General features: G+C 52.3%; 1 protein-coding gene across 2 annotated transcripts in view; it reads left to right on the plus strand.

The window, feature by feature from the left end:
- The window catches only part of AHNAK2 (AHNAK nucleoprotein 2), a 73111-nt gene extending 45440 nt beyond the window's left edge, over positions 1-27671 (plus strand). For both annotated transcript variants that reach the window (XM_068682563.1, XM_068682565.1), the window contains exons 2-7: positions 457-527; positions 1308-1397; positions 2153-2209; positions 2803-2944; positions 3700-3881; positions 4633-27671. In XM_068682563.1, the coding sequence (XP_068538664.1) occupies positions 457-527; positions 1308-1397; positions 2153-2209; positions 2803-2944; positions 3700-3881; positions 4633-27567 (23477 nt within the window). In that variant the 3' untranslated portion in view covers positions 27568-27671. The remainder of the gene's footprint in view (positions 1-456; positions 528-1307; positions 1398-2152; positions 2210-2802; positions 2945-3699; positions 3882-4632) is intronic.
- Positions 27672-27865: the final 194 nt, after the last annotated feature.

Below are 27865 nucleotides of genomic sequence, written 5' to 3' on the forward strand. Positions count from 1 at the left end.
AGCCATCTGGAACCAGCTGGAACCAGCTGGAACCATCAGGCACTGACTGGAACCAGCTGGTACCAGCTGCATCTGTCATAGGACAGTCGCACTCTTCTCTCACAGAGACCACCCTGCAACCCCACTGCCAAAACCCTGCCAGGCCTACCTTGCGCCCCCTTGGTAATCAATAAGCAAAAAGTCAGGCCATCTTCTAGTTCTTCTTTTTCCTTCTTTGATTTTTTCATTTTATTTTGCAAAAGCCTTTATGTTTCTGGATACGAACATGTCTGGTATTTTTGGAAAAATCACCCTAATGTGATCTGAGATAAAGAATTTGAGCAAAAGCAGGCCTTCCTGCTGCTGGCTGCGCGCTTTTTCCAGGAGTGCTGCTCGGGGTTGCTTCAGTTTGGAAGCTCGCTGCTCTGTGCTTTGCAAGGCTCACACAGACACCCACAACCTGTGTGCTGCTTTCAGGTTCTGGACGACAGCTGAGACCGGCAGAGCCTCCAGGAGATGCTGATGCTGATGCAGAAGATGAAGATTCTGTGAGTTGTTGGTTTGCTGTTGTTGTTTTAAAATACATTGTGAAATTGGGATCTTCAATTTTTATTTTTTTTTTTAATTATTTTTTTATAGTGGGGTCTTGCTTGTGATTCTTCTCCACATCAGAAATACTGTAGCTTGTGGTATTTCTGCTTGGGATTAGTCCGCCAGCTCAAAAGCCAGAATGATGCTTCAACATAGTGTGATCTGCTGTTTACCATGATTCACCAGCATGAGTTTAATACCAAGACCTAGCAAAATAGGACATGATTGTTCACTACAATTACATTTCTTTAAAGTTTTTGCTGGTTTCCCACAGTCTGACGATTGTCAGCAAAGCTCGTTGTGGGACTCTCCCATGATTTGCTTGTTTATAGATGGCAATAAAGTCTGAAGTTGCAAGATGCAAAGTTTAACCTTGCAAATAAAGCAGAGTATGGCAGTGTTATAGCCTTTTTCAGTTGTCACTAACTGATCTGTTAGTATTTTCAGTCTGTTTAGCCCATTGATGCATACAGTTTGTAAAGAAAACCACAGTCACTCTACCAGCACTGTTGTCGCTCTGGAGTCTGTCACTTGTGTTCTTGAATAGCATCCTTAAATGAGCATTATGTTCGTTGTTGACCAAAGGAAAGAGCTATTCATTATTCTGCATTCACCGTTGCTAATAAAAGATGTGTACACAGAAAGAGACTGTGCCTAATATGAAAATCTCTCCTAAAAAATTGTGTCACTGCTTAACCATGGTTGTGCCTTCTCCACCACTCATTTCTTTTCCTCAGGTTAATGAAGTGGCAGTAGAAGACATCCGTCCAAGGCCACAGGGTTCCTCTCCAGTTTATGAATATTCCATAGAAGAAGAATATTTAAAGGCAAGACACTGAAGTTTCATAGCAGCATGGCTTTATCAGATTGATTGAAAGTACTTCAGCCCCTACAACAAGCCAAGGCTCAAATGCCATATACAATGATGTGTTGTCTCCCTCCCTGCCATGTTCATTAAGGGTCATGTTCATTGATGTTTGTTTGTTTGTTTGTTTTTGTTTTGTTTTAATTGATTTGTTGTTGGTTGTGTTCTTTTTTCTTGGCAAAAAAAAAAAAAAAAAGCTTTTGACTTCATTTTTAAGGTACCTAGGGCACAAGGTATCAAAAAATGATAACACTTTTCCTAGTTAAAATATTTAACTTACTTGAATCTAATACATATTTCAAAAGTACCCGTATCTATTCATTATTCAAAAGTAAAAAATTAATTAGCACACTCATGTTAAGTAGTCAATGTTTTGAAGTTGATGCTGAAATCAAATAAATGAAAAACGTGTGCTGTTCACAAAGATGAAAGCATGAGAAATATGCTACTTGAGAAAAGATCTCAATGTCTTGATGCAACTGCTCTCTGGCATTCATTTCCTTCAAATTTTGGTACAAGTCAGGGAGGCCCTGCATCTAATTTATTACTGGGAATTATGTAGTTAAATCATTAACACTGTACATTTTACTTGTATATCCCAAATTTAACTATGTTGCCAGTAAAGTCAGCCTCAGTTCTTGGTCTAAATCAAGCATTTTGTTGAACTTTAGAACAGAACTAAATATTAACACTGAACAATTGAAATTTATTTTTCAGCTTCAAGAAGAAAACAAAAAATATTCTACAGACAAATCAAAACAGAGTCATCCACAGGTCAGTCTAAAAACACTCAATAGTTTTAGGTGTATGGTTTGCAAAACAGTGAAGTCTGTTATGCAGATGTGGATGGGTAGACAGGAAGGACAAATGGGCAAAGAATCACTTTAGACTTGGTTTGGCCAGGAACTTCAAAAATTGTTCACTGGGGCACAAGCAGGTATAAAAACTTACTTGCCCTATTTGTGGTCCTTCTGTTATTCTTTTCAACATTCTTTAGTCTTCTCTGGTTTCAGTATAGTACAGTATTGACTCTTATTCTGACTTTTCTGGCCTGTTGACTCTATTTCAGGTGCCTAACAGCTTCACAGAAAATGCAGACTTTCAGCCCTATAAAATTCCATATGTTTCACATATTCAGATTATAATCTATTTTCCCTGTGGCCCTGATGCAGCAAGGACCTAACACATGTGCTTAATTTAATTTAGAACAGACTTGACCCACACTGAACAAGTACATTCTCTGCTTTAGATAATCTTTCTTAAGCTACTGAAAATACACCTGAGAACTCTCGCTTTTCTCATTGTACAATCTTAAATACTTTAATACAAATGAGTAATCATAAATTCAAACCTTTTTCTACATCTAGGAGACAATGGAAGTGACCTTGAAAACAGAAGTGGAAGCTGGTGCTAGTGGTTTTAGCGTGACAGGTGGAGGAGATGAAGGAATATTTATTAAAAAAGTACTTAAGGAGTCTCCTGCTTCAAAAGTATTTAGTCTGAGAGAAGGTACAGTCTTATTTTCTAATTTATTTTTTTTTTAAGTTTTATAATAATCAGGCATATATCTCTGTGTATATAGATACCTGCCTGATCTGTCATCTGTTTAGATAATAGAAATAGAAGATGCCAAGCCAACTAATATTATGACCTTTCCATATTAATAATTTCCAAAATAAGTTTCTTAATTATTAACAATATGTGAATTGTTTTGTATACCATTAAAAAAATCAAATTTTAACTGGAATAGTGAAAAGGTTATATAGAAAGTAGTATATACACAATTAAAATGGAAAGAAAAAACAACTCATTATTACATTCACAAAGAACCTGCCTTTGATTCTTCTACAAAATATTCTGCCACAAAACTATGGTAAATACTGATTTAATCAAGAACAGAAGTCCAAAGTCTAAAAAAATATAAGAAAAAACTGTTACTGTCAGGGTGGTCAGATCCTGAAACAGATTGTCCAGAGAAGTTATGGAGTCACCACCCTTGGAAATATTCAAAACCTGACTGCGCACAGACTGAAGCAAGGTGCTGTCATTAACCCTGCCCTAAGCAGAGTGGTTGGACTAGATGATCTCCAGTGGTCCCTTCAACCTTAACTATTCTGTAATTCTAGTCCGTAAACATAATTTTATATTGTAAATCAATAGTAGTTGTTAAATATTTTTCTCTTGTATGAACATTAATTCAGCAGATTCTGAAAAATCACAAGAAAATACAAACTAATTGACATGATGTCTGATTCTTTTTGCAGGTGATCAGCTTCTAAGTGCCACAATATTTTTTGATAACATCAAATATGAAGATGCACTTAAGATTCTTCAATATTCTGAGCCATACAGAGTCCAGTTCAGCCTCAAAAGAAAAATTGCTGGGAAAGAAGAGCTGGAACATATTCACTCTACAGCCCAGTACAAAAAGGAAAGATTAAGTCAGGTACTAGTTACTTGATTAATTTACAAAGCTTGTATAACACTGTAGCAACATGCTATGTGGAAATATTGATTAGAAAATACAGTGCTTTTCTTCTTAAAACATCTTCTTACTAATATGAATATTCATTAGAATAAAAAAAATCCCACACAATATTTGCATCCTTATAAACATTCTGGGCAAGACTATAGATTTTGGATAAAAACACAGTCTTGATTTAGGGTAGAAAAACATTCTTCTCTAGTGAGTCAGAGCTGTTTCTGTTATTAAGTTCACTGATTGAATGAGCTCAGGTAAACTCTAATATTTATGTTCAATATTTTCAAAGTGTAAGATACCAGTAAATATTTTTTTCAAAAACTCAGCAATGAAATATTATCATAAAAATATGTTTAATCCCTGATATCTCCATAGACAGGATCTGCTCACAGGTCTTCACCACATTCAAAATTATTTTTGCATCTTTTTTCTTCATATATACATGTATTTATACAGCAATACAGAGAGATGTTTTGCAACGATGGTAGACTTTCACAAGTCCACACATTGCTGTCATACAATCTATTTATTTTATATAATTTCTGCCTGAATTACATCCTCCATTTTCAGGATTTTTTAACGTAAGAACCAGATAATGTGAATACAAAGCTCAATTCCCTACATATTTTATAGTATATATTTTATTGTCTATATTTTTTGTCTTGCATCTATGTTTAGTTAACTCTTAATCTACTAACTATATTTGTTCTTTCAGGAAAAAGAACTCAGTGAAAGCATTCCTGAAGAAACGCTGCATATTTCAGGAAAAACTATTTCAGAAGAAGACAGGGAAACATTAATTGTAAACCAAAGGGTAGGAAGAAGCAAGAGACCTAAAAAAGACAGATTGTCATGGCCAAAATTCCAGTCAATTAAAAATAAAAAGATATTGGGACACAGAAGATCTCATAGTACATCTGATGCATATGAGCCTGCTATACAGGATATTTCCCCTACAAGCACAGACACAGAGTCTCAATTTCAACAAGAAGTTCATATTAAAGAAAAAAAAGGAAGCCAAAAGAAACTGAAGTTCCCTAGTATTGGATTCAAAATGCACAGATCCAAAGGAGAATCTCAAGACAAGCAAAAAAAAGAAATAAAAGCTACACTGTTATCTGAAAGACAAAAGATACATAAAGAAGATATCAGCATGGAAAGTCCTGAAATACTGACTGTTGAATATACCACATCTCCTGCTTATGAAATGAAAACAGAGGAGTTACATGAAACTTTAACAAAAGACTTAAAAGATATGAAAAACGGTATTCCCACTCATGAAAAAAAATGCCCTGAAGTTGAAATAAGCATTAAAACAGAAAAGGAAAAGAAATCAGCACTGAAGCTTACTGTACCTGAAGGACCAGCTATAACAACACAGGTACTGAAGCCCAGTTCAGAAGCAGCAGATCTGAAAGAAAGTCCAACTAAACAACTACCACAAGCCTCATCAAAATCACGGAAAAAGAAACAGAAAGGAACAGCTGATAAAACAGAAGCAGAATCTGGAATTAACATAGACATAATGGATCATGCAGCAAAAGGATCCATACAGGTAAGAGGTCTAGAAATAGGCACTGCTAAAGCAGAATTACACACACCTGAAATACTGGAAACAGAAGAAAAGCAAATGGAAGATGACACACAAATACTAAAAATTCCGAAAACAAAATCTGAAATTTCAGTGCCCAAAAGAAAAGAGCCAGAGACTGAGAACGCTTTAACCAAACCAGAAAGTGATATTCCATGTTCTGTACCAGAAACAACAGCTGATGAAATTACAGAGGTAGGCAGGAAGTTAGAAGTGAAAACTCACATATCTGATGCTGAATCAGAAGAATCTACTTTGAAAATGCAAATACCATCATTCAAAATTGCCAAAATACCTAAAGCTGACATTAAAATATCAAGAGAAGACAGCACAGTTGAATCAGATGATATTGTTAAAAAGGCACAGACAGAGGATGATATGCCCATGAGTGATAAAGACTTGAAGATGGACAGTGGCATGAAGACAGGTGAAAAGGATACAGAAGGAAAAGAAAGCAAATTCAGACTACCAAAGTTTAAATTGCCTACATTTACCTGGGCAACCGCAAAGGATGAGACAGGGGAACCTTACAGTCAGTTAAAGGACAAGGAAGCAAAGATGCCATCCCTAAAAGAAGGAGCAAAAATGGAAATGAGAGTATCAGGAGAAGATACGACATTTCCAAATGCTGAAATGGAAATAGGAATAGCCAAAGAAAAAATAAGTGAGAAAAATATTGAACACACACTAGGAGATGAATTGCCAACACTAAAAAAGCAACATATAAAAGAGTCATTACCAGACATTCATTTGGAAAAAACAACAGGACAAATACAGCCTATAAAACCTGACGAAGAAGTAAAAATGGGTGAAACCAGTACACCGACCAAGAAAAAAGAAGAAACTATCACTCAAATAGGAACAACAAAAGATGAAAGAGAAATAAAAATGAAAGAAAAAAAGATAAAATTAACAAAAAAGGGATTATTTAAACAAAACACAGACATTCCAACAGAAAATATAGAAATAACAAAATACAAAACCAATGTAAAATATTCAGAAAATGAAATTTCAGAAACAAAAAAAGGAAAAACCACAGTTACAATGACAGCACAGGAAGTTATGGAGAAAAAACCCTCCCTCAAAGCTGACACCAAAGCTCCTAAGGTGGACATCAGCCTGCCCTCCGTCGACGTCACCCTTCCAAAGGTCAGCATCGACCTGAAGGAACCAGAGGAGGCACTTGCCCTCGAAGGGGAAGCAAAAGCCCCAGAGAAGGAGGCCACGAAGGCCAAGGACGGCAAGTTCAAAATGCCCAAGTTCGGCATGCCTTCCTTTGGCTGGTCCAGCAGCAGAGAGGCCAAGGGCACCGTGGCCGCCGATGTGGACGTGAGCCTCAAGGAGCCCCAAGTGACGGAGTCCTTGGAAGCCGCTGATGTTGCGGTGACCCTGCCCGGCGCCGAAATCGAAGCTCCCGGCGTCGAGGTGACCATCGAGACAGCTGCCAGCGGAGACAGGGAGAAAGGCCGGTTCAAAATGCCCGACGTCAAGATGCCCAGCGTCCAGGCTCCCAAAGTCGAGGCGGACGTCAGCCTGCCCAAAGTCGAGGCCAGCCTGCCAGAGGCAGAGGTCAAGGCCGGCGCCGTCGACATCAGCATCTCGGCGCCCGACATCAAGCTGCCCTCCGTGGAAGGCTCCCTTGACCTCCAGGCACCCGAGGTAGACGTGAAAGTGCCCTCCGCCGAAGGCTCGCTCGACGGAGCCGAGCTGGAAGCCACGGGCCTCAAAGGGAAGTTTAAGATGCCCAAGTTCGACAAGCCCAAATTCGGAGTGTCGGCGCCCAAGGCGGAAGGGCCCGAAGGCGAGGTCAGCCTGCCCACCGCTGAGGTTGACCTGCCCTCCGGCACTGTGACGGTGGCAGGGGAAGGCCCTGCACTGGGCCTCAAAGCTGACGTTGCCGGTGCCAAGACCGAAGGGGCTGGCTGGAAGCTCGAAAAGCCCTCCCTCAAAATGCCCAAAGCTGACATCAAAGCTCCCAAGGTGGACATCAGCCTGCCCTCCGTCGACGTCACCCTTCCAAAGGCCAGCGTCGAGCTGCAGGCACCCGAGGCGGCGCTCGCCCTCGAAGGGGAAGCAAAAGCCCCAGAGAAGGAGGCCACGAAGGCCAAGGACGGCAAGTTCAAAATGCCCAAGTTCGGCATGCCTTCCTTTGGCTGGTCCAGCAGCAGAGAGGCCAAGGGCACCGTGGCCGCCGATGTGGATGTGAGCCTCAAGGAGCCCCAAGTGACGGCGCCCTCGGGAGCCGCCGACGTTGAGGTGACCCTGCCCGGCGCCGAGATCCAAGCTCCCGGCGTCAAGGTGACCATCGAGACAGCCGCCGGCGGAGACGGGGAGAAAGGCCGGTTCAAAATGCCCGACGTCAAGATGCCCAGCGTCAAGCTGCCCAAAGTCAAAGCGCCCCACGTGCAGGTCAGCCTGCCAAAGGGCGAGATCTCCGTACCCAAAGCCCAGGCCGAACTCCCGGAGGGCGAGCTCACCCTGCAGGGCCCCGACGCCGAAGGCAGCCTGGACGTGGCTGCCAGCAAAGTGGAGGGCAGCGGCATGAAAATACACATGCCAAAAGTCAAGGTGCCCAGCGTGGCCTTCTCCAAGCCGACCGTCAAGGCTCCCAAAGTCGAGGCGGACGTCAGCCTGCCCAAAGTCGAGGCCAGCCTGCCAGAGGCAGAGGTCAAGGCCGGCGCCGTCGACATCAGCATCTCGGCGCCCGACATCAAGCTGCCCTCCGTGGAAGGCTCCCTTGACCTCCAGGCACCCGAGGTAGACGTGAAAGTGCCCTCCGCCGAAGGCTCGCTCGACAGAGCCGAGCTGGAAGCCACGGGCCTCAAAGGGAAGTTTAAGATGCCCAAGTTCGACAAGCCCAAATTCGGAGTGTCGGCGCCCAAGGCGGAAGGGCCCGAAGGCGAGGTCAGCCTGCCCACCGCTGAGGTTGACCTGCCCTCCGGCACTGTGACGGTGGCAGGGGAAGGCCCTGCACTGGGCCTCAAAGCTGACGTTGCCGGTGCCAAGACCGAAGGGGCTGGCTGGAAGCTCGAAAAGCCCTCCCTCAAAATGCCCAAAGCTGACATCAAAGCTCCCAAGGTGGACATCAGCCTGCCCTCCGTCGACGTCACCCTTCCAAAGGCCAGCGTCGAGCTGCAGGCACCCGAGGCGGCGCTCGCCCTCGAAGGGGAAGCAAAAGCCCCAGAGAAGGAGGCCACGAAGGCCAAGGACGGCAAGTTCAAAATGCCCAAGTTCGGCATGCCTTCCTTTGGCTGGTCCAGCAGCAGAGAGGCCAAGGGCACCGTGGCCGCCGATGTGGACGTGAGCCTCAAGGAGCCCCAAGTGACGGCGCCCTCGGGAGCCGCCGACGTTGAGGTGACCCTGCCCGGCGCCGAGATCCAAGCTCCCGGCGTCAAGGTGACCATCGAGACAGCCGCCGGCGGAGACGGGGAGAAAGGCCGGTTCAAAATGCCCGACGTCAAGATGCCCAGCGTCAAGCTGCCCAAAGTCAAAGCGCCCCACGTGCAGGTCAGCCTGCCAAAGGGCGAGATCTCCGTACCCAAAGCCCAGGCCGAACTCCCGGAGGGCGAGCTCACCCTGCAGGGCCCCGACGCCGAAGGCAGCCTGGACGTGGCTGCCAGCAAAGTGGAGGGCAGCGGCATGAAAATACACATGCCAAAAGTCAAGGTGCCCAGCGTGGCCTTCTCCAAGCCGACCGTCAAGGCTCCCAAAGTCGAGGCGGACGTCAGCCTGCCCAAAGTCGAGGCCAGCCTGCCAGAGGCAGAGGTCAAGGCCGGCGCCGTCGACATCAGCATCTCGGCGCCCGACATCAAGCTGCCCTCCGTGGAAGGCTCCCTTGACCTCCAGGCACCCGAGGTAGACGTGAAAGTGCCCTCCGCCGAAGGCTCGCTCGACAGAGCCGAGCTGGAAGCCACGGGCCTCAAAGGGAAGTTTAAGATGCCCAAGTTCGACAAGCCCAAATTCGGAGTGTCGGCGCCCAAGGCGGAAGGGCCCGAAGGCGAGGTCAGCCTGCCCACCGCTGAGGTTGACCTGCCCTCCGGCACTGTGACGGTGGCAGGGGAAGGCCCTGCACTGGGCCTCAAAGCTGACGTTGCCGGTGCCAAGACCGAAGGGGCTGGCTGGAAGCTCGAAAAGCCCTCCCTCAAAATGCCCAAAGCTGACATCAAAGCTCCCAAGGTGGACATCAGCCTGCCCTCCGTCGACGTCACCCTTCCAAAGGCCAGCGTCGAGCTGCAGGCACCCGAGGCGGCGCTCGCCCTCGAAGGGGAAGCAAAAGCCCCAGAGAAGGAGGCCACGAAGGCCAAGGACGGCAAGTTCAAAATGCCCAAGTTCGGCATGCCTTCCTTTGGCTGGTCCAGCAGCAGAGAGGCCAAGGGCACCGTGGCCGCCGATGTGGACGTGAGCCTCAAGGAGCCCCAAGTGACGGCGCCCTCGGGAGCCGCCGACGTTGAGGTGACCCTGCCCGGCGCCGAGATCCAAGCTCCCGGCGTCGAGGTGACCATCGAGACAGCCGCCGGCGGAGACGGGGAGAAAGGCCGGTTCAAAATGCCCGACGTCAAGATGCCCAGCGTCAAGCCGCCCAAAGTCAAAGCGCCCCACGTGCAGGTCAGCCTGCCAAAGGGCGAGATCTCCGTGCCCAAAGCCCAGGCCGAACTCCCGGAGGGCGAGCTCAACCCGCAGGGCCCCGACGCCGAAGGCAGCCTGGACGTGGCTGCCGGCAAAGTGGAGGGCAGCGGCATGAAAATACACATGCCAAAAGTCAAGGTGCCCAGCGTGGCCTTCTCCAAGCCGACCGTCAAGGCTCCCAAAGTCGAGGCGGACGTCAGCCTGCCCAAAGTCGAGGCCAGCCTGCCAGAGGCAGAGGTCAAGGCCGGCGCCGTCGACATCAGCATCTCGGCGCCCGACATCAAGCTGCCCTCCGTGGAAGGCTCCCTTGACCTCCAGGCACCCGAGGTAGACGTGAAAGTGCCCTCCGCCGAAGGCTCGCTCGACGGAGCCGAGCTGGAAGCCACGGGCCTCAAAGGGAAGTTTAAGATGCCCAAGTTCGACAAGCCCAAATTCGGAGTGTCGGCGCCCAAGGCGGAAGGGCCCGAAGGCGAGGTCAGCCTGCCCACCGCTGAGGTTGACCTGCCCTCCGGCACTGTGACGGTGGCAGGGGAAGGCCCTGCACTGGGCCTCAAAGCTGACGTTGCCGGTGCCAAGACCGAAGGGGCTGGCTGGAAGCTCGAAAAGCCCTCCCTCAAAATGCCCAAAGCTGACATCAAAGCTCCCAAGGTGGACATCAGCCTGCCCTCCGTCGACGTCACCCTTCCAAAGGCCAGCGTCGAGCTGCAGGCACCCGAGGCGGCGCTTGCCCTCGAAGGGGAAGCAAAAGCCCCAGAGAAGGAGGCCACGAAGGCCAAGGACGGCAAGTTCAAAATGCCCAAGTTCGGCATGCCTTCCTTTGGCTGGTCCAGCAGCAGAGAGGCCAAGGGCACCGTGGCCGCCGATGTGGACGTGAGCCTCAAGGAGCCCCAAGTGACGGCGCCCTCGGGAGCCGCCGACGTTGAGGTGACCCTGCCCGGCGCCGAGATCCAAGCTCCCGGCGTCGAGGTGACCATCGAGACAGCCGCCGGCGGAGATGGGGAGAAATGCCGGTTCAAAATGCCCGACGTCAAGATGCCCAGCGTCAAGCTGCCCAAAGTCAAAGCGCCCCACGTGCAGGTCAGCCTGCCAAAGGGCGAGATCTCCATGCCCAAAGCCCAGGCCGAACTCCCGGAGGGCGAGCTCACCCTGCAGGGCCCCGACGCCGAAGGCAGCCTGGACGTGGCTGCCGGCAAAGTGGAGGGCAGCGGCATGAAAATACACATGCCAAAAGTCAAGGTGCCCAGCGTGGCCTTCTCCAAGCCGACCGTCCAGGCTCCCAAAGTCGAGGCGGACGTCAGCCTGCCCAAAGTCGAGGCCAGCCTGCCAGAGGCAGAGGTCAAGGCCGGCGCCGTCGACATCAGCATCTCGGCACCCGACATCAAGCTGCCCTCCGTGGAAGGCTCCCTTGACCTCCAGGCACCCGAGGTAGACGTGAAAGTGCCCTCCGCCGAAGGCTCGCTCGACGGAGCCGAGCTGGAAGCCACGGGCCTCAAAGGGAAGTTTAAGATGCCCAAGTTCGACAAGCCCAAATTCGGAGTGTCGGCGCCCAAGGCGGAAGGGCCCGAAGGTGAGGTCAGCCTGCCCACCGCTGAGGTTGACCTGCCCTCCGGCACTGTGACGGTGGCAGGGGAAGGCCCTGCACTGGGCCTCAAAGCTGACGTTGCCGGTGCCAAGACCGAAGGGGCTGGCTGGAAGCTCGAAAAGCCCTCCCTCAAAATGCCCAAAGCTGACATCAAAGCTCCCAAGGTGGACATCAGCCTGCCCTCCGTCGACGTCACCCTTCCAAAGGCCAGCGTCGAGCTGCAGGCACCCGAGGCGGCGCTCGCCCTCGAAGGGGAAGCAAAAGCCCCAGAGAAGGAGGCCACGAAGGCCAAGGACGGCAAGTTCAAAATGCCCAAGTTCGGCATGCCTTCCTTTGGCTGGTCCAGCAGCAGAGAGGCCAAGGGCACCGTGGCCGCCGATGTGGACGTGAGCCTCAAGGAGCCCCAAGTGACGGCGCCCTCGGGAGCCGCCGACGTTGAGGTGACCCTGCCCGGCGCCGAGATCCAAGCTCCCGGCGTCGAGGTGACCATCGAGACAGCCGCCGGCGGAGACGGGGAGAAAGGCCGGTTCAAAATGCCCGACGTCAAGATGCCCAGCGTCAAGCTGCCCAAAGTCAAAGCGCCCCACGTGCAGGTCAGCCTGCCAAAGGGCGAGATCTCCGTGCCCAAAGCCCAGGCCGAACTCCCGGAGGGCGAGCTCACCCTGCAGGGCCCCGACGCCGAAGGCAGCCTGGACGTGGCTGCCAGCAAAGTGGAGGGCAGCGGCATGAAAATACACATGCCAAAAGTCAAGGTGCCCAGCGTGGCCTTCTCCAAGCCGACCGTCCAGGCTCCCAAAGTCGAGGCGGACGTCAGCCTGCCCAAAGTCGAGGCCAGCCTGCCAGAGGCAGAGGTCAAGGCCGGCGCCGTCGACATCAGCATCTCGGCGCCCGACATCAAGCTGCCCTCCGTGGAAGGCTCCCTTGACCTCCAGGCACCCGAGGTAGACGTGAAAGTGCCCTCCGCCGAAGGCTCGCTCGACGGAGCCGAGCTGGAAGCCACGGGCCTCAAAGGGAAGTTTAAGATGCCCAAGTTCGACAAGCCCAAATTCGGAGTGTCGGCGCCCAAGGCGGAAGGGCCCGAAGGCGAGGTCAGCCTGCCCACCGCTGAGGTTGACCTGCCCTCCGGCACTGTGACGGTGGCAGGGGAAGGCCCTGCACTGGGCCTCAAAGCTGACGTTGCCGGTGCCAAGACCGAAGGGGCTGGCTGGAAGCTCGAAAAGCCCTCCCTCAAAATGCCCAAAGCTGACATCAAAGCTCCCAAGGTGGACATCAGCCTGCCCTCCGTCGACGTCACCCTTCCAAAGGCCAGCGTCGAGCTGCAGGCACCCGAGGCGGCGCTCGCCCTCGAAGGGGAAGCAAAAGCCCCAGAGAAGGAGGCCACGAAGGCCAAGGACGGCAAGTTCAAAATGCCCAAGTTCGGCATGCCTTCCTTTGGCTGGTCCAGCAGCAGAGAGGCCAAGGGCACCGTGGCCGCCGATGTGGACGTGAGCCTCAAGGAGCCCCAAGTGACGGCGCCCTCGGGAGCCGCCGACGCTGAGGTGACCCTGCCCGGCGCCGAGATCCAAGCTCCCGGCGTCGAGGTGACCATCGAGACAGCCGCCGGCGGAGACGGGGAGAAAGGCCGGTTCAAAATGCCCGACGTCAAGATGCCCAGCGTCAAGCTGCCCAAAGTCAAAGCGCCCCACGTGCAGGTCAGCCTGCCAAAGGGCGAGATCTCCGTGCCCAAAGCCCAGGCCGAACTCCCGGAGGGCGAGCTCACCCTGCAGGGCCCCGACGCCGAAGGCAGCCTGGACGTGGCTGCCGGCAAAGTGGAGGGCAGCGGCATGAAAATACACATGCCAAAAGTCAAGGTGCCCAGCGTGGCCTTCTCCAAGCCGACCGTCAAGGCTCCCAAAGTCGAGGCGGACGTCAGCCTGCCCAAAGTCGAGGCCAGCCTGCCAGAGGCAGAGGTCAAGGCCGGCGCCGTCGACATCAGCATCTCGGCGCCCGACATCAAGCTGCCCTCCGTGGAAGGCTCCCTTGACCTCCAGGCACCCGAGGTAGACGTGAAAGTGCCCTCCGCCGAAGGCTCGCTCGACGGAGCCGAGCTGGAAGCCACGGGCCTCAAAGGGAAGTTTAAGATGCCCAAGTTCGACAAGCCCAAATTCGGAGTGTCGGCGCCCAAGGCGGAAGGGCCCGAAGGCGAGGTCAGCCTGCCCACCGCTGAGGTTGACCTGCCCTCCGGCACTGTGACGGTGGCAGGGGAAGGCCCTGCACTGGGCCTCAAAGCTGACGTTGCCGGTGACAAGACCGAAGGGGCTGGCTGGAAGCTCGAAAAGCCCTCCCTCAAAATGCCCAAAGCTGACATCAAAGCTCCCAAGGTGGACATCAGCCTGCCCTCCGTCGACGTCACCCTTCCAAAGGCCAGCGTCGAGCTGCAGGCACCCGAGGCGGTGCTCGCCCTCGAAGGGGAAGCAAAAGCTCCAGAGAAGGAGGCCACGAAGGCCAAGGACGGCAAGTTCAAAATGCCCAAGTTCGGCATGCCTTCCTTTGGCTGGTCCAGCAGCAGAGAGGCCAAGGGCACCGTGGCCGCCGATGTGGACGTGAGCCTCAAGGAGCCCCAAGTGACGGCGCCCTCGGGAGCCGCCGACGTTGAGGTGACCCTGCCCGGCGCCGAGATCCAAGCTCCCGGCGTCGAGGTGACCATCGAGACAGCCGCCGGCGGAGACGGGGAGAAAGGCCGGTTCAAAATGCCCGACGTCAAGATGCCCAGCGTCAAGCTGCCCAAAGTCAAAGCGCCCCACGTGCAGGTCAGCCTGCCAAAGGGCGAGATCTCCGTGCCCAAAGCCCAGGCCGAACTCCCGGAGGGCGAGCTCACCCTGCAGGGCCCCGACGCCGAAGGCAGCCTGGACGTGGCTGCCGGCAAAGTGGAGGGCAGCGGCATGAAAATACACATGCCAAAAGTCAAGGTGCCCAGCGTGGCCTTCTCCAAGCCGACCGTCCAGGCTCCCAAAGTCGAGGCGGACGTCAGCCTGCCCAAAGTCGAGGCCAGCCTGCCAGAGGCAGAGGTCAAGGCCGGCGCCGTCGACATCAGCATCTCGGCGCCCGACATCAAGCTGCCCTCCGTGGAAGGCTCCCTTGACCTCCAGGCACCCGAGGTAGACGTGAAAATGCCCTCCGCCGAAGGCTCGCTCGACAGAGCCGAGCTGGAAGCCACGGGCCTCAAAGGGAAGTTTAAGATGCCCAAGTTCGACAAGCCCAAATTCGGAGTGTCGACGCCCAAGGCGGAAGGGCCCGAAGGCGAGGTCAGCCTGCCCACCGCTGAGGATGACCTGCCCTCCGGCACTGTGACGGTGGCAGGGGAAGGCCCTGCACTGGGCCTCAAAGCTGACGTTGCCGGTGCCAAGACCGAAGGGGCTGGCTGGAAGCTCGAAAAGCCCTCCCTCAAAATGCCCAAAGCTGACATCAAAGCTCCCAAGGTGGACATCAGCCTGCCCTCCGTCGACGTCACCCTTCCAAAGGCCAGCGTCGAGCTGCAGGCACCCGAGGCGGCGCTCGCCCTCGAAGGGGAAGCAAAAGCCCCAGAGAAGGAGGCCACGAAGGCCAAGGACGGCAAGTTCAAAATGCCCAAGTTCGGCATGCCTTCCTTTGGCTGGTCCAGCAGCAGAGAGGCCAAGGGCACCGTGGCCGCCGATGTGGACGTGAGCCTCAAGGAGCCCCAAGTGACGGCGCCCTCGGGAGCCGCCGACGTTGAGGTGACCCTGCCCGGCGCCGAGATCCAAGCTCCCGGCGTCGAGGTGACCATCGAGACAGCCGCCGGCGGAGACGGGGAGAAAGGCCGGTTCAAAATGCCCGACGTCAAGATGCCCAGCGTCAAGCTGCCCAAAGTCAAAGCGCCCCACGTGCAGGTCAGCCTGCCAAAGGGCGAGATCTCCGTGCCCAAAGCCCAGGCCGAACTCCCGGAGGGCGAGCTCACCCTGCAGGGCCCCGACGCCGAAGGCAGCCTGGACGTGGCTGCCGGCAAAGTGGAGGGCAGCGGCATGAAAATACACATGCCAAAAGTCAAGGTGCCCAGCGTGGCCTTCTCCAAGCCGACCGTCAAGGCTCCCAAAGTCGAGGCGGACGTCAGCCTGCCCAAAGTCGAGGCCAGCCTGCCAGAGGCAGAGGTCAAGGCCGGCGCCGTCGACATCAGCATCTCGGCGCCCGACATCAAGCTGCCCTCCGTGGAAGGCTCCCTTGACCTCCAGGCACCCGAGGTAGACGTGAAAATGCCCTCCGCCGAAGGCTCGCTCGACGGAGCCGAGCTGGAAGCCACGGGCCTCAAAGGGAAGTTTAAGATGCCCAAGTTCGACAAGCCCAAATTCGGAGTGTCGGCGCCCAAGGCGGAAGGGCCCAAAGGCGAGGTCAGCCTGCCCACCGCTGAGGTTGACCTGCCCTCCGGCACTGTGACGGTGGCAGGGGAAGGCGCTGCACTGGGCCTCAAAGCTGACGTTGCCGGTGCCAAGACCGAAGGGGCTGGCTGGAAGCTCGAAAAGCCCTCCCTCAAAATGCCCAAAGCTGACATCAAAGCTCCCAAGGTGGACATCAGCCTGCCCTCCGTCGACGTCACCCTTCCAAAGGCCAGCGTCGAGCTGCAGGCACCCGAGGCGGCGCTCGCCCTCGAAGGGGAAGCAAAAGCCCCAGAGAAGGAGGCCACGAAGGCCAAGGACGGCAAGTTCAAAATGCCCAAGTTCGGCATGCCTTCCTTTGGCTGGTCCAGCAGCAGAGAGGCCAAGGGCACCGTGGCCGCCGATGTGGACGTGAGCCTCAAGGAGCCCCAAGTGACGGCGCCCTCGGGAGCCGCCGACGTTGAGGTGACCCTGCCCGGCGCCGAGATCCAAGCTCCCGGCGTCGAGGTGACCATCGAGACAGCCGCCGGCGGAGACGGGGAGAAAGGCCGGTTCAAAATGCCCGACGTCAAGATGCCCAGCGTCAAGCTGCCCAAAGTCAAAGCGCCCCACGTGCAGGTCAGCCTGCCAAAGGGCGAGATCTCCGTGCCCAAAGCCCAGGCCGAACTCCCGGAGGGCGAGCTCACCCTGCAGGGCCCCGACGCCGAAGGCAGCCTGGACGTGGCTGCCGGCAAAGTGGAGGGCAGCGGCATGAAAATACACATGCCAAAAGTCAAGGTGCCCAGCGTGGCCTTCTCCAAGCCGACCGTCAAGGCTCCCAAAGTCGAGGCGGACGTCAGCCTGCCCAAAGTCGAGGCCAGCCTGCCAGAGGCAGAGGTCAAGGCCGGCGCCGTCGACATCAGCATCTCGGCGCCCGACATCAAGCTGCCCTCCGTGGAAGGCTCCCTTGACCTCCAGGCACCCGAGATAGACGTGAAAGTGCCCTCCGCCGAAGGCTCGCTCGACGGAGCCGAGCTGGAAGCCACGGGCCTCAAAGGGAAGTTTAAGATGCCCAAGTTCGACAAGCCCAAATTCGGAGTGTCGGCGCCCAAGGCGGAAGGGCCCGAAGGCGAGGTCAGCCTGCCCACCGCTGAGGTTGACCTGCCCTCCGGCACTGTGACGGTGGCAGGGGAAGGCCCTGCACTGGGCCTCAAAGCTGACGTTGCCGGTGCCAAGACCGAAGGGGCTGGCTGGAAGCTCGAAAAGCCCTCCCTCAAAATGCCCAAAGCTGACATCAAAGCTCCCAAGGTGGACATCAGCCTGCCCTCCGTCGACGTCACCCTTCCAAAGGCCAGCGTCGAGCTGCAGGCACCCGAGGCGGCGCTCGCCCTCGAAGGGGAAGCAAAAGCCCCAGAGAAGGAGGCCACGAAGGCCAAGGACGGCAAGTTCAAAATGCCCAAGTTCGGCATGCCTTCCTTTGGCTGGTCCAGCAGCAGAGAGGCCAAGGGCACCGTGGCCGCCGATGTGGACGTGAGCCTCAAGGAGCCCCAAGTGACGGCGCCCTCGGGAGCCGCCGACGTTGAGGTGACCCTGCCCGGCGCCGAGATCCAAGCTCCCGGCGTCGAGGTGACCATCGAGACAGCCGCCGGCGGAGACGGGGAGAAAGGCCGGTTCAAAATGCCCGACGTCAAGATGCCCAGCGTCAAGCTGCCCAAAGTCAAAGCGCCCCACGTGCAGGTCAGCCTGCCAAAGGGCGAGATCTCCGTGCCCAAAGCCCAGGCCGAACTCCCGGAGGGCGAGCTCACCCTGCAGGGCCCCGACGCCGAAGGCAGCCTGGACGTGGCTGCCGGCAAAGTGGAGGGCAGCGGCATGAAAATACACATGCCAAAAGTCAAGGTGCCCAGCGTGGCCTTCTCCAAGCCGACCGTCAAGGCTCCCAAAGTCGAGGCGGACGTCAGCCTGCCCAAAGTCGAGGCCAGCCTGCCAGAGGCAGAGGTCAAGGCCGGCGCCGTCGACATCAGCATCTCGGTGCCCGACATCAAGCTGCCCTCCGTGGAAGGCTCCCTTGACCTCCAGGCACCCGAGATAGATGTGAAAGTGCCCTCCGCCGAAGGCTCGCTCGACGGAGCCGAGCTGGAAGCCACGGGCCTCAAAGGGAAGTTTAAGATGCCCAAGTTCGACAAGCCCAAATTCGGAGTGTCGGCGCCCAAGGCGGAAGGGCCCGAAGGCGAGGTCAGCCTGCCCACCGCTGAGGTTGACCTGCCCTCCGGCACTGTGACGGTGGCAGGGGAAGGCCCTGCACTGGGCCTCAAAGCTGACGTTGCCGGTGCCAAGACCGAAGGGGCTGGCTGGAAGCTCGAAAAGCCCTCCCTCAAAATGCCCAAAGCTGACATCAAAGCTCCCAAGGTGGACATCAGCCTGCCCTCCGTCGACGTCACCCTTCCAAAGGCCAGCGTCGAGCTGCAGGCACCCGAGGCGGCGCTCGCCCTCGAAGGGGAAGCAAAAGCCCCAGAGAAGGAGGCCACGAAGGCCACGGACGGCAAGTTCAAAATGCCCAAGTTCGGCATGCCTTCCTTTGGCTGGTCCAGCAGCAGAGAGGCCAAGGGCACCGTGGCCGCCGATGTGGACGTGAGCCTCAAGGAGCCCCAAGTGACGGCGCCCTCGGGAGCCGCCGACGTTGAGGTGACCCTGCCCGGCGCCGAGATCCAAGCTCCCGGCGTCGAGGTGACCATCGAGACAGCCGCCGGCGGAGACGGGGAGAAAGGCCGGTTCAAAATGCCCGACGTCAAGATGCCCAGCGTCAAGCTGCCCAAAGTCAAAGCGCCCCACGTGCAGGTCAGCCTGCCAAAGGGCGAGATCTCCGTGCCCAAAGCCCAGGCCGAACTCCCGGAGGGCGAGCTCACCCTGCAGGGCCCCGACGCCGAAGGCAGCCTGGACGTGGCTGCCGGCAAAGTGGAGGGCAGCGGCATGAAAATACACATGCCAAAAGTCAAGGTGCCCAGCGTGGCCTTCTCCAAGCCGACCGTCAAGGCTCCCAAAGTCGAGGCGGACGTCAGCCTGCCCAAAGTCGAGGCCAGCCTGCCAGAGGCAGAGGTCAAGGCCGGCGCCGTCGACATCAGCATCTCGGCGCCCGACATCAAGCTGCCCTCCGTGGAAGGCTCCCTTGACCTCCAGGCACCCGAGATAGACGTGAAAGTGCCCTCCGCCGAAGGCTCGCTCGACGGAGCCGAGCTGGAAGCCACGGGCCTCAAAGGGAAGTTTAAGATGCCCAAGTTCGACAAGCCCAAATTCGGAGTGTCGGCGCCCAAGGCGGAAGGGCCCGAAGGCGAGGTCAGCCTGCCCACCGCTGAGGTTGACCTGCCCTCCGGCACTGTGACGGTGGCAGGGGAAGGCCCTGCACTGGGCCTCAAAGCTGACGTTGCCGGTGCCAAGACCGAAGGGGCTGGCTGGAAGCTCGAAAAGCCCTCCCTCAAAATGCCCAAAGCTGACATCAAAGCTCCCAAGGTGGACATCAGCCTGCCCTCCGTCGACGTCACCCTTCCAAAGGCCAGCGTCGAGCTGCAGGCACCCGAGGCGGCGCTCGCCCTCGAAGGGGAAGCAAAAGCCCCAGAGAAGGAGGCCACGAAGGCCAAGGACGGCAAGTTCAAAATGCCCAAGTTCGGCATGCCTTCCTTTGGCTGGTCCAGCAGCAGAGAGGCCAAGGGCACCGTGGCCGCCGATGTGGACGTGAGCCTCAAGGAGCCCCAAGTGACGGCGCCCTCGGGAGCCGCCGACGTTGAGGTGACCCTGCCCGGCGCCGAGATCCAAGCTCCCGGCGTCGAGGTGACCATCGAGACAGCCGCCGGCGGAGACGGGGAGAAAGGCCGGTTCAAAATGCCCGACGTCAAGATGCCCAGCGTCAAGCTGCCCAAAGTCAAAGCGCCCCACGTGCAGGTCAGCCTGCCAAAGGGCGAGATCTCCGTGCCCAAAGCCCAGGCCGAACTCCCGGAGGGCGAGCTCACCCTGCAGGGCCCCGACGCCGAAGGCAGCCTGGACGTGGCTGCCGGCAAAGTGGAGGGCAGCGGCATGAAAATACACATGCCAAAAGTCAAGGTGCCCAGCGTGGCCTTCTCCAAGCCGACCGTCAAGGCTCCCAAAGTCGAGGCGGACGTCAGCCTGCCCAAAGTCGAGGCCAGCCTGCCAGAGGCAGAGGTCAAGGCCGGCGCCGTCGACATCAGCATCTCGGCGCCCGACATCAAGCTGCCCTCCGTGGAAGGCTCCCTTGACCTCCAGGCACCCGAGGTAGACGTGAAAGTGCCCTCCGCCGAAGGCTCGCTCGACGGAGCCGAGCTGGAAGCCACGGGCCTCAAAGGGAAGTTTAAGATGCCCAAGTTCGACAAGCCCAAATTCGGAGTGTCGACGCCCAAGGCGGAAGGGCCCGAAGGCGAGGTCAGCCTGCCCACCGCTGAGGTTGACCTGCCCTCCGGCACTGTGACGGTGGCAGGGGAAGGCCCTGCACTGGGCCTCAAAGCTGACGTTGCCGGTGCCAAGACCGAAGGGGCTGGCTGGAAGCTCGAAAAGCCCTCCCTCAAAATGCCCAAAGCTGACATCAAAGCTCCCAAGGTGGACATCAGCCTGCCCTCCGTCGACGTCACCCTTCCAAAGGCCAGCGTCGAGCTGCAGGCACCCGAGGCGGCGCTCGCCCTCGAAGGGGAAGCAAAAGCCCCAGAGAAGGAGGCCACGAAGGCCAAGGACGGCAAGTTCAAAATGCCCAAGTTCGGCATGCCTTCCTTTGGCTGGTCCAGCAGCAGAGAGGCCAAGGGCACCGTGGCCGCCGATGTGGACGTGAGCCTCAAGGAGCCCCAAGTGACGGCGCCCTCGGGAGCCGCCGACGTTGAGGTGACCCTGCCCGGCGCCGAGATCCAAGCTCCCGGCGTCGAGGTGACCATCGAGACAGCCGCCGGCGGAGACGGGGAGAAAGGCCGGTTCAAAATGCCCGACGTCAAGATGCCCAGCGTCAAGCTGCCCAAAGTCAAAGCGCCCCACGTGCAGGTCAGCCTGCCAAAGGGCGAGATCTCCGTGCCCAAAGCCCAGGCTGAACTCCCGGAGGGCGAGCTCACCCTGCAGGGCCCCGACGCCGAAGGCAGCCTGGACGTGGCTGCCGGCAAAGTGGAGGGCAGCGGCATGAAAATACACATGCCAAAAGTCAAGGTGCCCAGCGTGGCCTTCTCCAAGCCGACCGTCAAGGCTCCCAAAGTCGAGGCGGACGTCAGCCTGCCCAAAGTCGAGGCCAGCCTGCCAGAGGCAGAGGTCAAGGCCGGCGCCGTCGACATCAGCATCTCGGCGCCCGACATCAAGCTGCCCTCCGTGGAAGGCTCCCTTGACCTCCAGGCACCCGAGGTAGACGTGAAAGTGCCCTCCGCCGAAGGCTCGCTCGACGGAGCTGAGCTGGAAGCCACGGGCCTCAAAGGGAAGTTTAAGATGCCCAAGTTCGACAAGCCCAAATTCGGAGTGTCGGCGCCCAAGGCGGAAGGGCCCAAAGGCGAGGTCAGCCTGCCCACCGCTGAGGTTGACCTGCCCTCCGGCACTGTGACGGTGGCAGGGGAAGGCCCTGCACTGGGCCTCAAAGCTGACGTTGCCGGTGACAAGACCGAAGGGGCTGGCTGGAAGCTCGAAAAGCCCTCCCTCAAAATGCCCAAAGCTGACATCAAAGCTCCCAAGGTGGACATCAGCCTGCCCTCTGTCGACGTCACCCTTCCAAAGGCCAGCGTCGAGCTGCAGGCACCCGAGGCGGCGCTCGCCCTCGAAGGGGAAGCAAAAGCCCCAGAGAAGGAGGCCACGAAGGCCAAGGACGGCAAGTTCAAAATGCCCAAGTTCGGCATGCCTTCCTTTGGCTGGTCCAGCAGCAGAGAGGCCAAGGGCACCGTGGCCGCCGATGTGGACGTGAGCCTCAAGGAGCCCCAAGTGACGGCGCCCTCGGGAGCCGCCGACGTTGAGGTGACCCTGCCCAGCGCCGAGATCCAAGTGGCTGGTATTGATGTTGGATTAGGTACAACTTCTGTTAAGGAGGAGGCTGTTACTAAAACTAAATCTTCTTTGTTTAGAATTCCTAAGGTTTCCCTTCCTAAAAGTACTAAGCAGCATCTACAGAGTAAGTCTGTTATGGAAGTTTCTGAATCAGAATCTAGTTGTTATTCTGTAACAGAGGAATCTCCTGCTGTGATTTCAGGTCGTCTTGATTCTAATTTGTTTTCTGATGTTAAGGGAGATAATGCTCCCAAAAGTAGCAAGTTTAGAATTCCTAGTTTGGGTTTCTCTAAGGTTGATATTAGTTCTTCTAAATTTGAGCAGGATTCACCTTTATTAAAGGGGGATGTTACTCTTACTAAATATCAAATGAATATTGGAGAATCTGAATCAGATTTTGAAATTTTGAATGAAGATGGTTCTTGGGAGGAAGGAATTATGAAGTCAGGAATGAAAACACCAACTGCTGAAATATCTCTTGCACACACAGAATATACAGTTAAAATACCTAAATTCCGAAAACCAAAGTTCGGAATTTCTTGGTCTAAGGGAAAGCCATCAGAAAGTGACGTTGTTTCCAAAGTGGAATCTGAAATTGATAAGGAAAAGACAACATCTGATATGTTTGATATTGATATTGAATATCCATCTCAGATTCCTGATGCGGAATTAAGTCTAAAGTTACAAAAGCCTTCACCCGAATGTGTTACTGATGCAGCGAAGTTGGATGTCAGTCTCCCATCAACAGAAGATGCTATGCCAGAATTAGAAATGGAAATCCATGGTCCAAAGTGCAAGACAGAACAGGAATTAATTTCAGGAGAGAAGGACACGGAGGAGAAAGAAAGCAAATTTAAAATGTCAAAATTCAAACTACCTTCATTTAGTTGGTCCCCAAAGAAAGAAGCTATTCCTCCTTCTGAAGCTGAGGGACATCTGGAAGAATCCAATGTGTCCATTTCATCTGGAGACACAGAATCTAAGTTAACACTAATTATCCCTGAGAATCAACACCTTCATATGGAATTGGATACAGAAACAGAAAAAGATGGTGAAAAGGGAAAAAACAAGAAGTCCCAATTTATCATGCCAAAGATATCACTCCCTAAAGTGAAAGGTCAAAAAGTCCAGGTCTCTCTGCCCGTACTAGAAACTGATGTATGTGACCCCAAGCAAGAAAAAGACGGAGATGTTTCAGTACAGGAATCTGAGAAAAGGAGTAGTGGAGAAAGGGCAGAAATGGGTGTAAAAATGCCAAAAGTTAGTGTTCCAACTTTGGAATTTTCCAAACCAGAAGTCAAAACTCCCAAAATAGAGGTGGATATTAGCATGCCTACAGGTGAGGTCATACTTCCTGTATGTGAACAGGATGGCTTAACATTGAAATCAGCTGTTGATGATACCAGCCTCTCTACCTCAGATACTAAGATGATAGCTAAAGGCTCCTTTGAGGTGAAGAGTTCTGAGACAAGTACTGAAAGTGAAATTGCTGTGGGGGGTGTAGAAATAAAAGCTGAAGGTTCTGAAGGGAAAACAAAATTGTCTAAATTCCAAATGCCAAAGTTTGGCATGACACATTCTAAAGGAAAAGGGTCAGAAAAGGAGGTCAGCCAATCCAAATCAGAAGCCATGGTTCCCCAACTAAAAGCAATGATAGAAATAGCTGATGTTGCCATGGAAGCACCAAATTTGGAGGTGGAATGTGGTGCAGGAACAGAAACATCCAGCCCTAAATTCAAAACAACCAAAGCTGACAATAAGGCACCAGAAGTTGATGTTCACCTCCCATCAGGTGACATTTCTATCCCAAAGACAGACAGCGATATTCAGGATTCAGATACAGCACTAAAAAATAAAGAGGAAATAAAGCGTGCAGATGGAGATGGAGAAGAGAAAGAAGGACATTTCAAAATGCCAAAATTCAAACTTCCATCCTTCAATTGGTCACCAAAGAAGGAAACAACTGTTAAGCCAGATTCTGGAGCAATTTTGGAAGATAATAAACTTGCTGCAAAGTCAGGCAGAACAGACACTGAAGTGGGAGGAACTGCAAGTGATGATCAAGATCCTAGGCCAGCCCTTGATCTAGAAATATCTGCAGGAAAAGATGAACAGAAAAGTCCAATTAAAAAGCCTCAGTTTGTCATGCCTAAAATTTCACTTTCCAAGATCAAGGTTCCCAAATCGCAGACACACTCACCAAAAGTTGAAGCTGGTGCTACTATTCCTAAAACACAAAAAGATGGAGATGATTCAATACAGATACCTGATATAGAAAGAAGTCATTCCAAAAGGACAGAAGAAGGGGCACAAATCAGCATAAAACCAGCTGCAGTTAAGATCTCCACGTTGGAGTTTTCCAAAACAGAAACTGGAGCCTCCCAGACTGACAAGGGAGTCATCTCAGCAAAGATTGATGCTGCTGTGCCTGCCTCAGAGGGGAGTTTTCAACAGGTTGTCCTAAAACCAAGTTCTGATGATGATTTCATTCAAAAAACGGGTATTAAGTACTCCAAAGGAGATACTGCAATTGAACTGAGGAGCCCTGAAACAGCAACTGAAGGATCATTAGTTATGGATGAAAGAAGGATGAAAGTGGAAGGTCCTGATGGGAAGATTAAAATGCCCAAATTCCAGAAGCCAAAGTTTGGAATCTCCCTGACAAAAGGGAAAGGCCCAGAGTCAGAGATCAGCTCTCCAAAAATAGAAGCTGAGCTACCCCAGCTAAAAATGACAACAGAAATTGCTGACATTGCTGTGGGAGTGCCAGCATCAGAATTTACATCTGATACACCAGATCCTGGATTAGGGATTTATGCTTGTAAAGCAAAAACACCTCAAGTTCTGACAGCTGGCACTGAAGCTCCAAAGGTAGACATAAGCCCCAAGGCAGTGTCTAAATCAATGACAGAGGAAGATATTGAGAGCCCTGAGGAGAAAGAAGTCAAATTAAAAGAAGAACATGAAATTAAAGCTGAAGAAGTTCAGACTGAAGAACAACAGGGATGGTTTAAAATGCCAAAATTCAGAATACCTGCATTTGGCCGGACATCCTCAAAGGAAAAAAAAGGTGATGCTGATGTTGAAAGAAGTCTGGAAAAAACTCAGGCAGGCATTCCCTCTTCCAAAGAACACACTGAAACAAGTATTCCTGAAGATAACTTCTCATTACCACATGCAGTTGCTGAAATTACTATTGGAAAAGAAGGGATTCAAAAATTCGGAGAATCTGTGAAGGGTTCTGGTGTTAGCTTGCCAAAGATGGAAGGAGATATTTCATTATCTGCAGAAAGTACAGATAGTAGAGTGAATATTCCAAAAACTGAAACATATGCAGACATAGTTAAGCGTGGTGCTGAAGGACAAAAAATGCACACTTCAGAATTCGTAGTGTCTTCAACAGAATTAACTAAACCAGAAATAAGTGTTTCAAAAATTGACAGAGACAGCAGTTCACCAAGTAAGCTCCCTATGTGCACTCTGTCTCTTCAAGAGCATAAAGTCAAATCACAGGATACAGAGATCCCAAAGACTGAAAGTACCACTGAACTAGAGGCTTCAAGTGCAGAATTTAAAACATCATCAGCTGAAGTTACTCTGGACGGAACACAGGACAGAGCAGATGTTAGTCTTTCAAAGGGAGAGCTAGACATTCAAAATCAAGGGGCAGTGATTAGTACAGGAAAGATAAAGACAGGTGAGATGAAAATTATAGGAAAAGACAGTGAGTTAAAATGGCCCTCGTGTGAATGGTCTACAACAAATGTTGTAGCTAAGCTGGAAGATATAAAGGTAGAAGTTCCAGGTGTGAAAATGGATGTTAAAATTGCCAGAGTAGATCCTGAAATGAAATTTCAAGTGAAAAAAAGTGTTGAAAAGGACATGTCTGCAAATGTGGAAGAGCAAGTAGAAGACAGAGCAGAAACAAGTAAAATTAAAGCATACAAGTTTAAGATTCCAAAGTTCGGAGTGTTGCACTCAGAAGTAAAGGGTTTAAAAGATGATATCAATTTGCCAAAGTCAGAAGCCATTTCAGTGTCTGAAACTGAAATAGGCACAGCAGAAATGCAGTTTCAGAAATTGGAAGGATCCATTGGCCTGACAAGTCCAACTCGAGATCAGATGGACTCATCTGCTAGAATAACAGAGGAAACGATGGACAAATCACAAGATGGCCTGGAAGTAAATATAAAAATTCCCAAGCTAAAAATACCAAGATTCACTTTCAAAGCTCTCCCAACTGAAGCTGATGTTTCAGTGTCAAAAGTAGTACTGGATCAAAAAAGAACTATTTCTGACATTGAAGTGGTGCATCTGCAAGCAAGTTCTGCTGTCCCTGAAGAAACTCCAGAGACTCTAGAGGGCAATATTCAAAAAGCAAAGAGCAAAATTCTAACTCTGACTGAACCTGACATTAAAACAGCACAGATGACTGCTACCATAGATTCCTCCCTTTCAAATGCAGGGCAAGACATTCATTGGTCATATGTAGAAGGCCAAGAAGTGAGTGAGATAGTAGAACCTGAACATGTTGCTATTGAAAGGTGTGAAATTTATACTACTGAGATAGTGAAAGAATCAGAGATTCTTTCATCTGAAGTTAAAACTGCTACCTTGGGATTCTCATTGCTCAAGGTGAAGTTGCCTGAATCACACAGTGATTTAGAAGTGTTAGTCCAGGAGCCATCTTCAGTGGAAGATGCATCAATGGAATGTTCTGGTAAAAGCTTTGGAGCAGATGTACAGAGGCCTGGCAGTGCTGAGATTAAACCATGTGATAAACCTCACACTGAGACTGAAGGATCTAGTAGAGTGATAGGTTTGCCAAAGTTAAAAACATTTGCTGTTGAAGTAGAGCCCTCTGGTAAACCTGAGGAGAGTCATCCTGACAAGTCACCAGAGGAAATAACCACAGCTCCTCTCTCTAAAGATGAGGATGTAGCTGAAGCTCTAGAAGACGAGGAAAAATACATAACTAATGAAAAAGAAAAGACTGATAGTAAAAGATCTCCTGGAAGATTCAAATTTTGGCTTCCAAATATTGGCTTTTCATCTTCTGGTGATGAAACAAGCTCAGATTCAAAAACAGAAGTAAAAAAAATAGAAGAAATGAAACCAGAAGATATGAAACCAAGTGACACATCTGTTAGTGATTCTTCTAAGCAAACAGAAAAAACTGGATGGTTTAGATTTCCCAAGCTTGGTTTCTCGTCTCCTTCCAAAAAAGCTAAGACCGTTGACAAAGAAGAGATAGGTCATAAAGAGAGAAGAATCTCAGATGAAGATAGCCCATCAGATAAACCTGAAGTATTTTTCGATGCACAAGAAACCTTATCACCCAAAGAAACAACAGAGGGTGAAAAAGTTGAAATTGATGGGACCTCATCTAATGTTCCAGTGTCTCGAACTATAGTTACATCTTCAGCAAGGACTGAACTAATCTTGTTGGAGGAAGAAAAAGATAGCCAATCTAATATTTCTGGAGAGACAACCAAATGAAGATTGTCTTCTCTCAACACCCTCAGTGAAAATAAAATAATCTATACAGAAAAAAGAAAAAGAGAGAGAGAGAAAAAAAAAAGAGAGAAAGAGAAAAAAAGAAACAATGTTTTCCTGATTTTCCAGTAGTCAAAAATTGAACGAAACTCAAAGTTGATATTTATGAAATCTATTGACTGAACAGGATTTACCACATCTAAATCTTCAGACACATGAATGTGCTGTACTGTGCAGTAATAAAAATACTATTTTATCCAAATCTGCCCCGAAGGCAACAACTACTACAAGTACAGGGAAG

The sequence above is a fragment of the Anas acuta genome, chromosome 5 (genome assembly GCF_963932015.1).
Source record: "Anas acuta chromosome 5, bAnaAcu1.1, whole genome shotgun sequence".
Classification (NCBI taxonomy): Eukaryota; Metazoa; Chordata; class Aves; order Anseriformes; family Anatidae; genus Anas; species Anas acuta.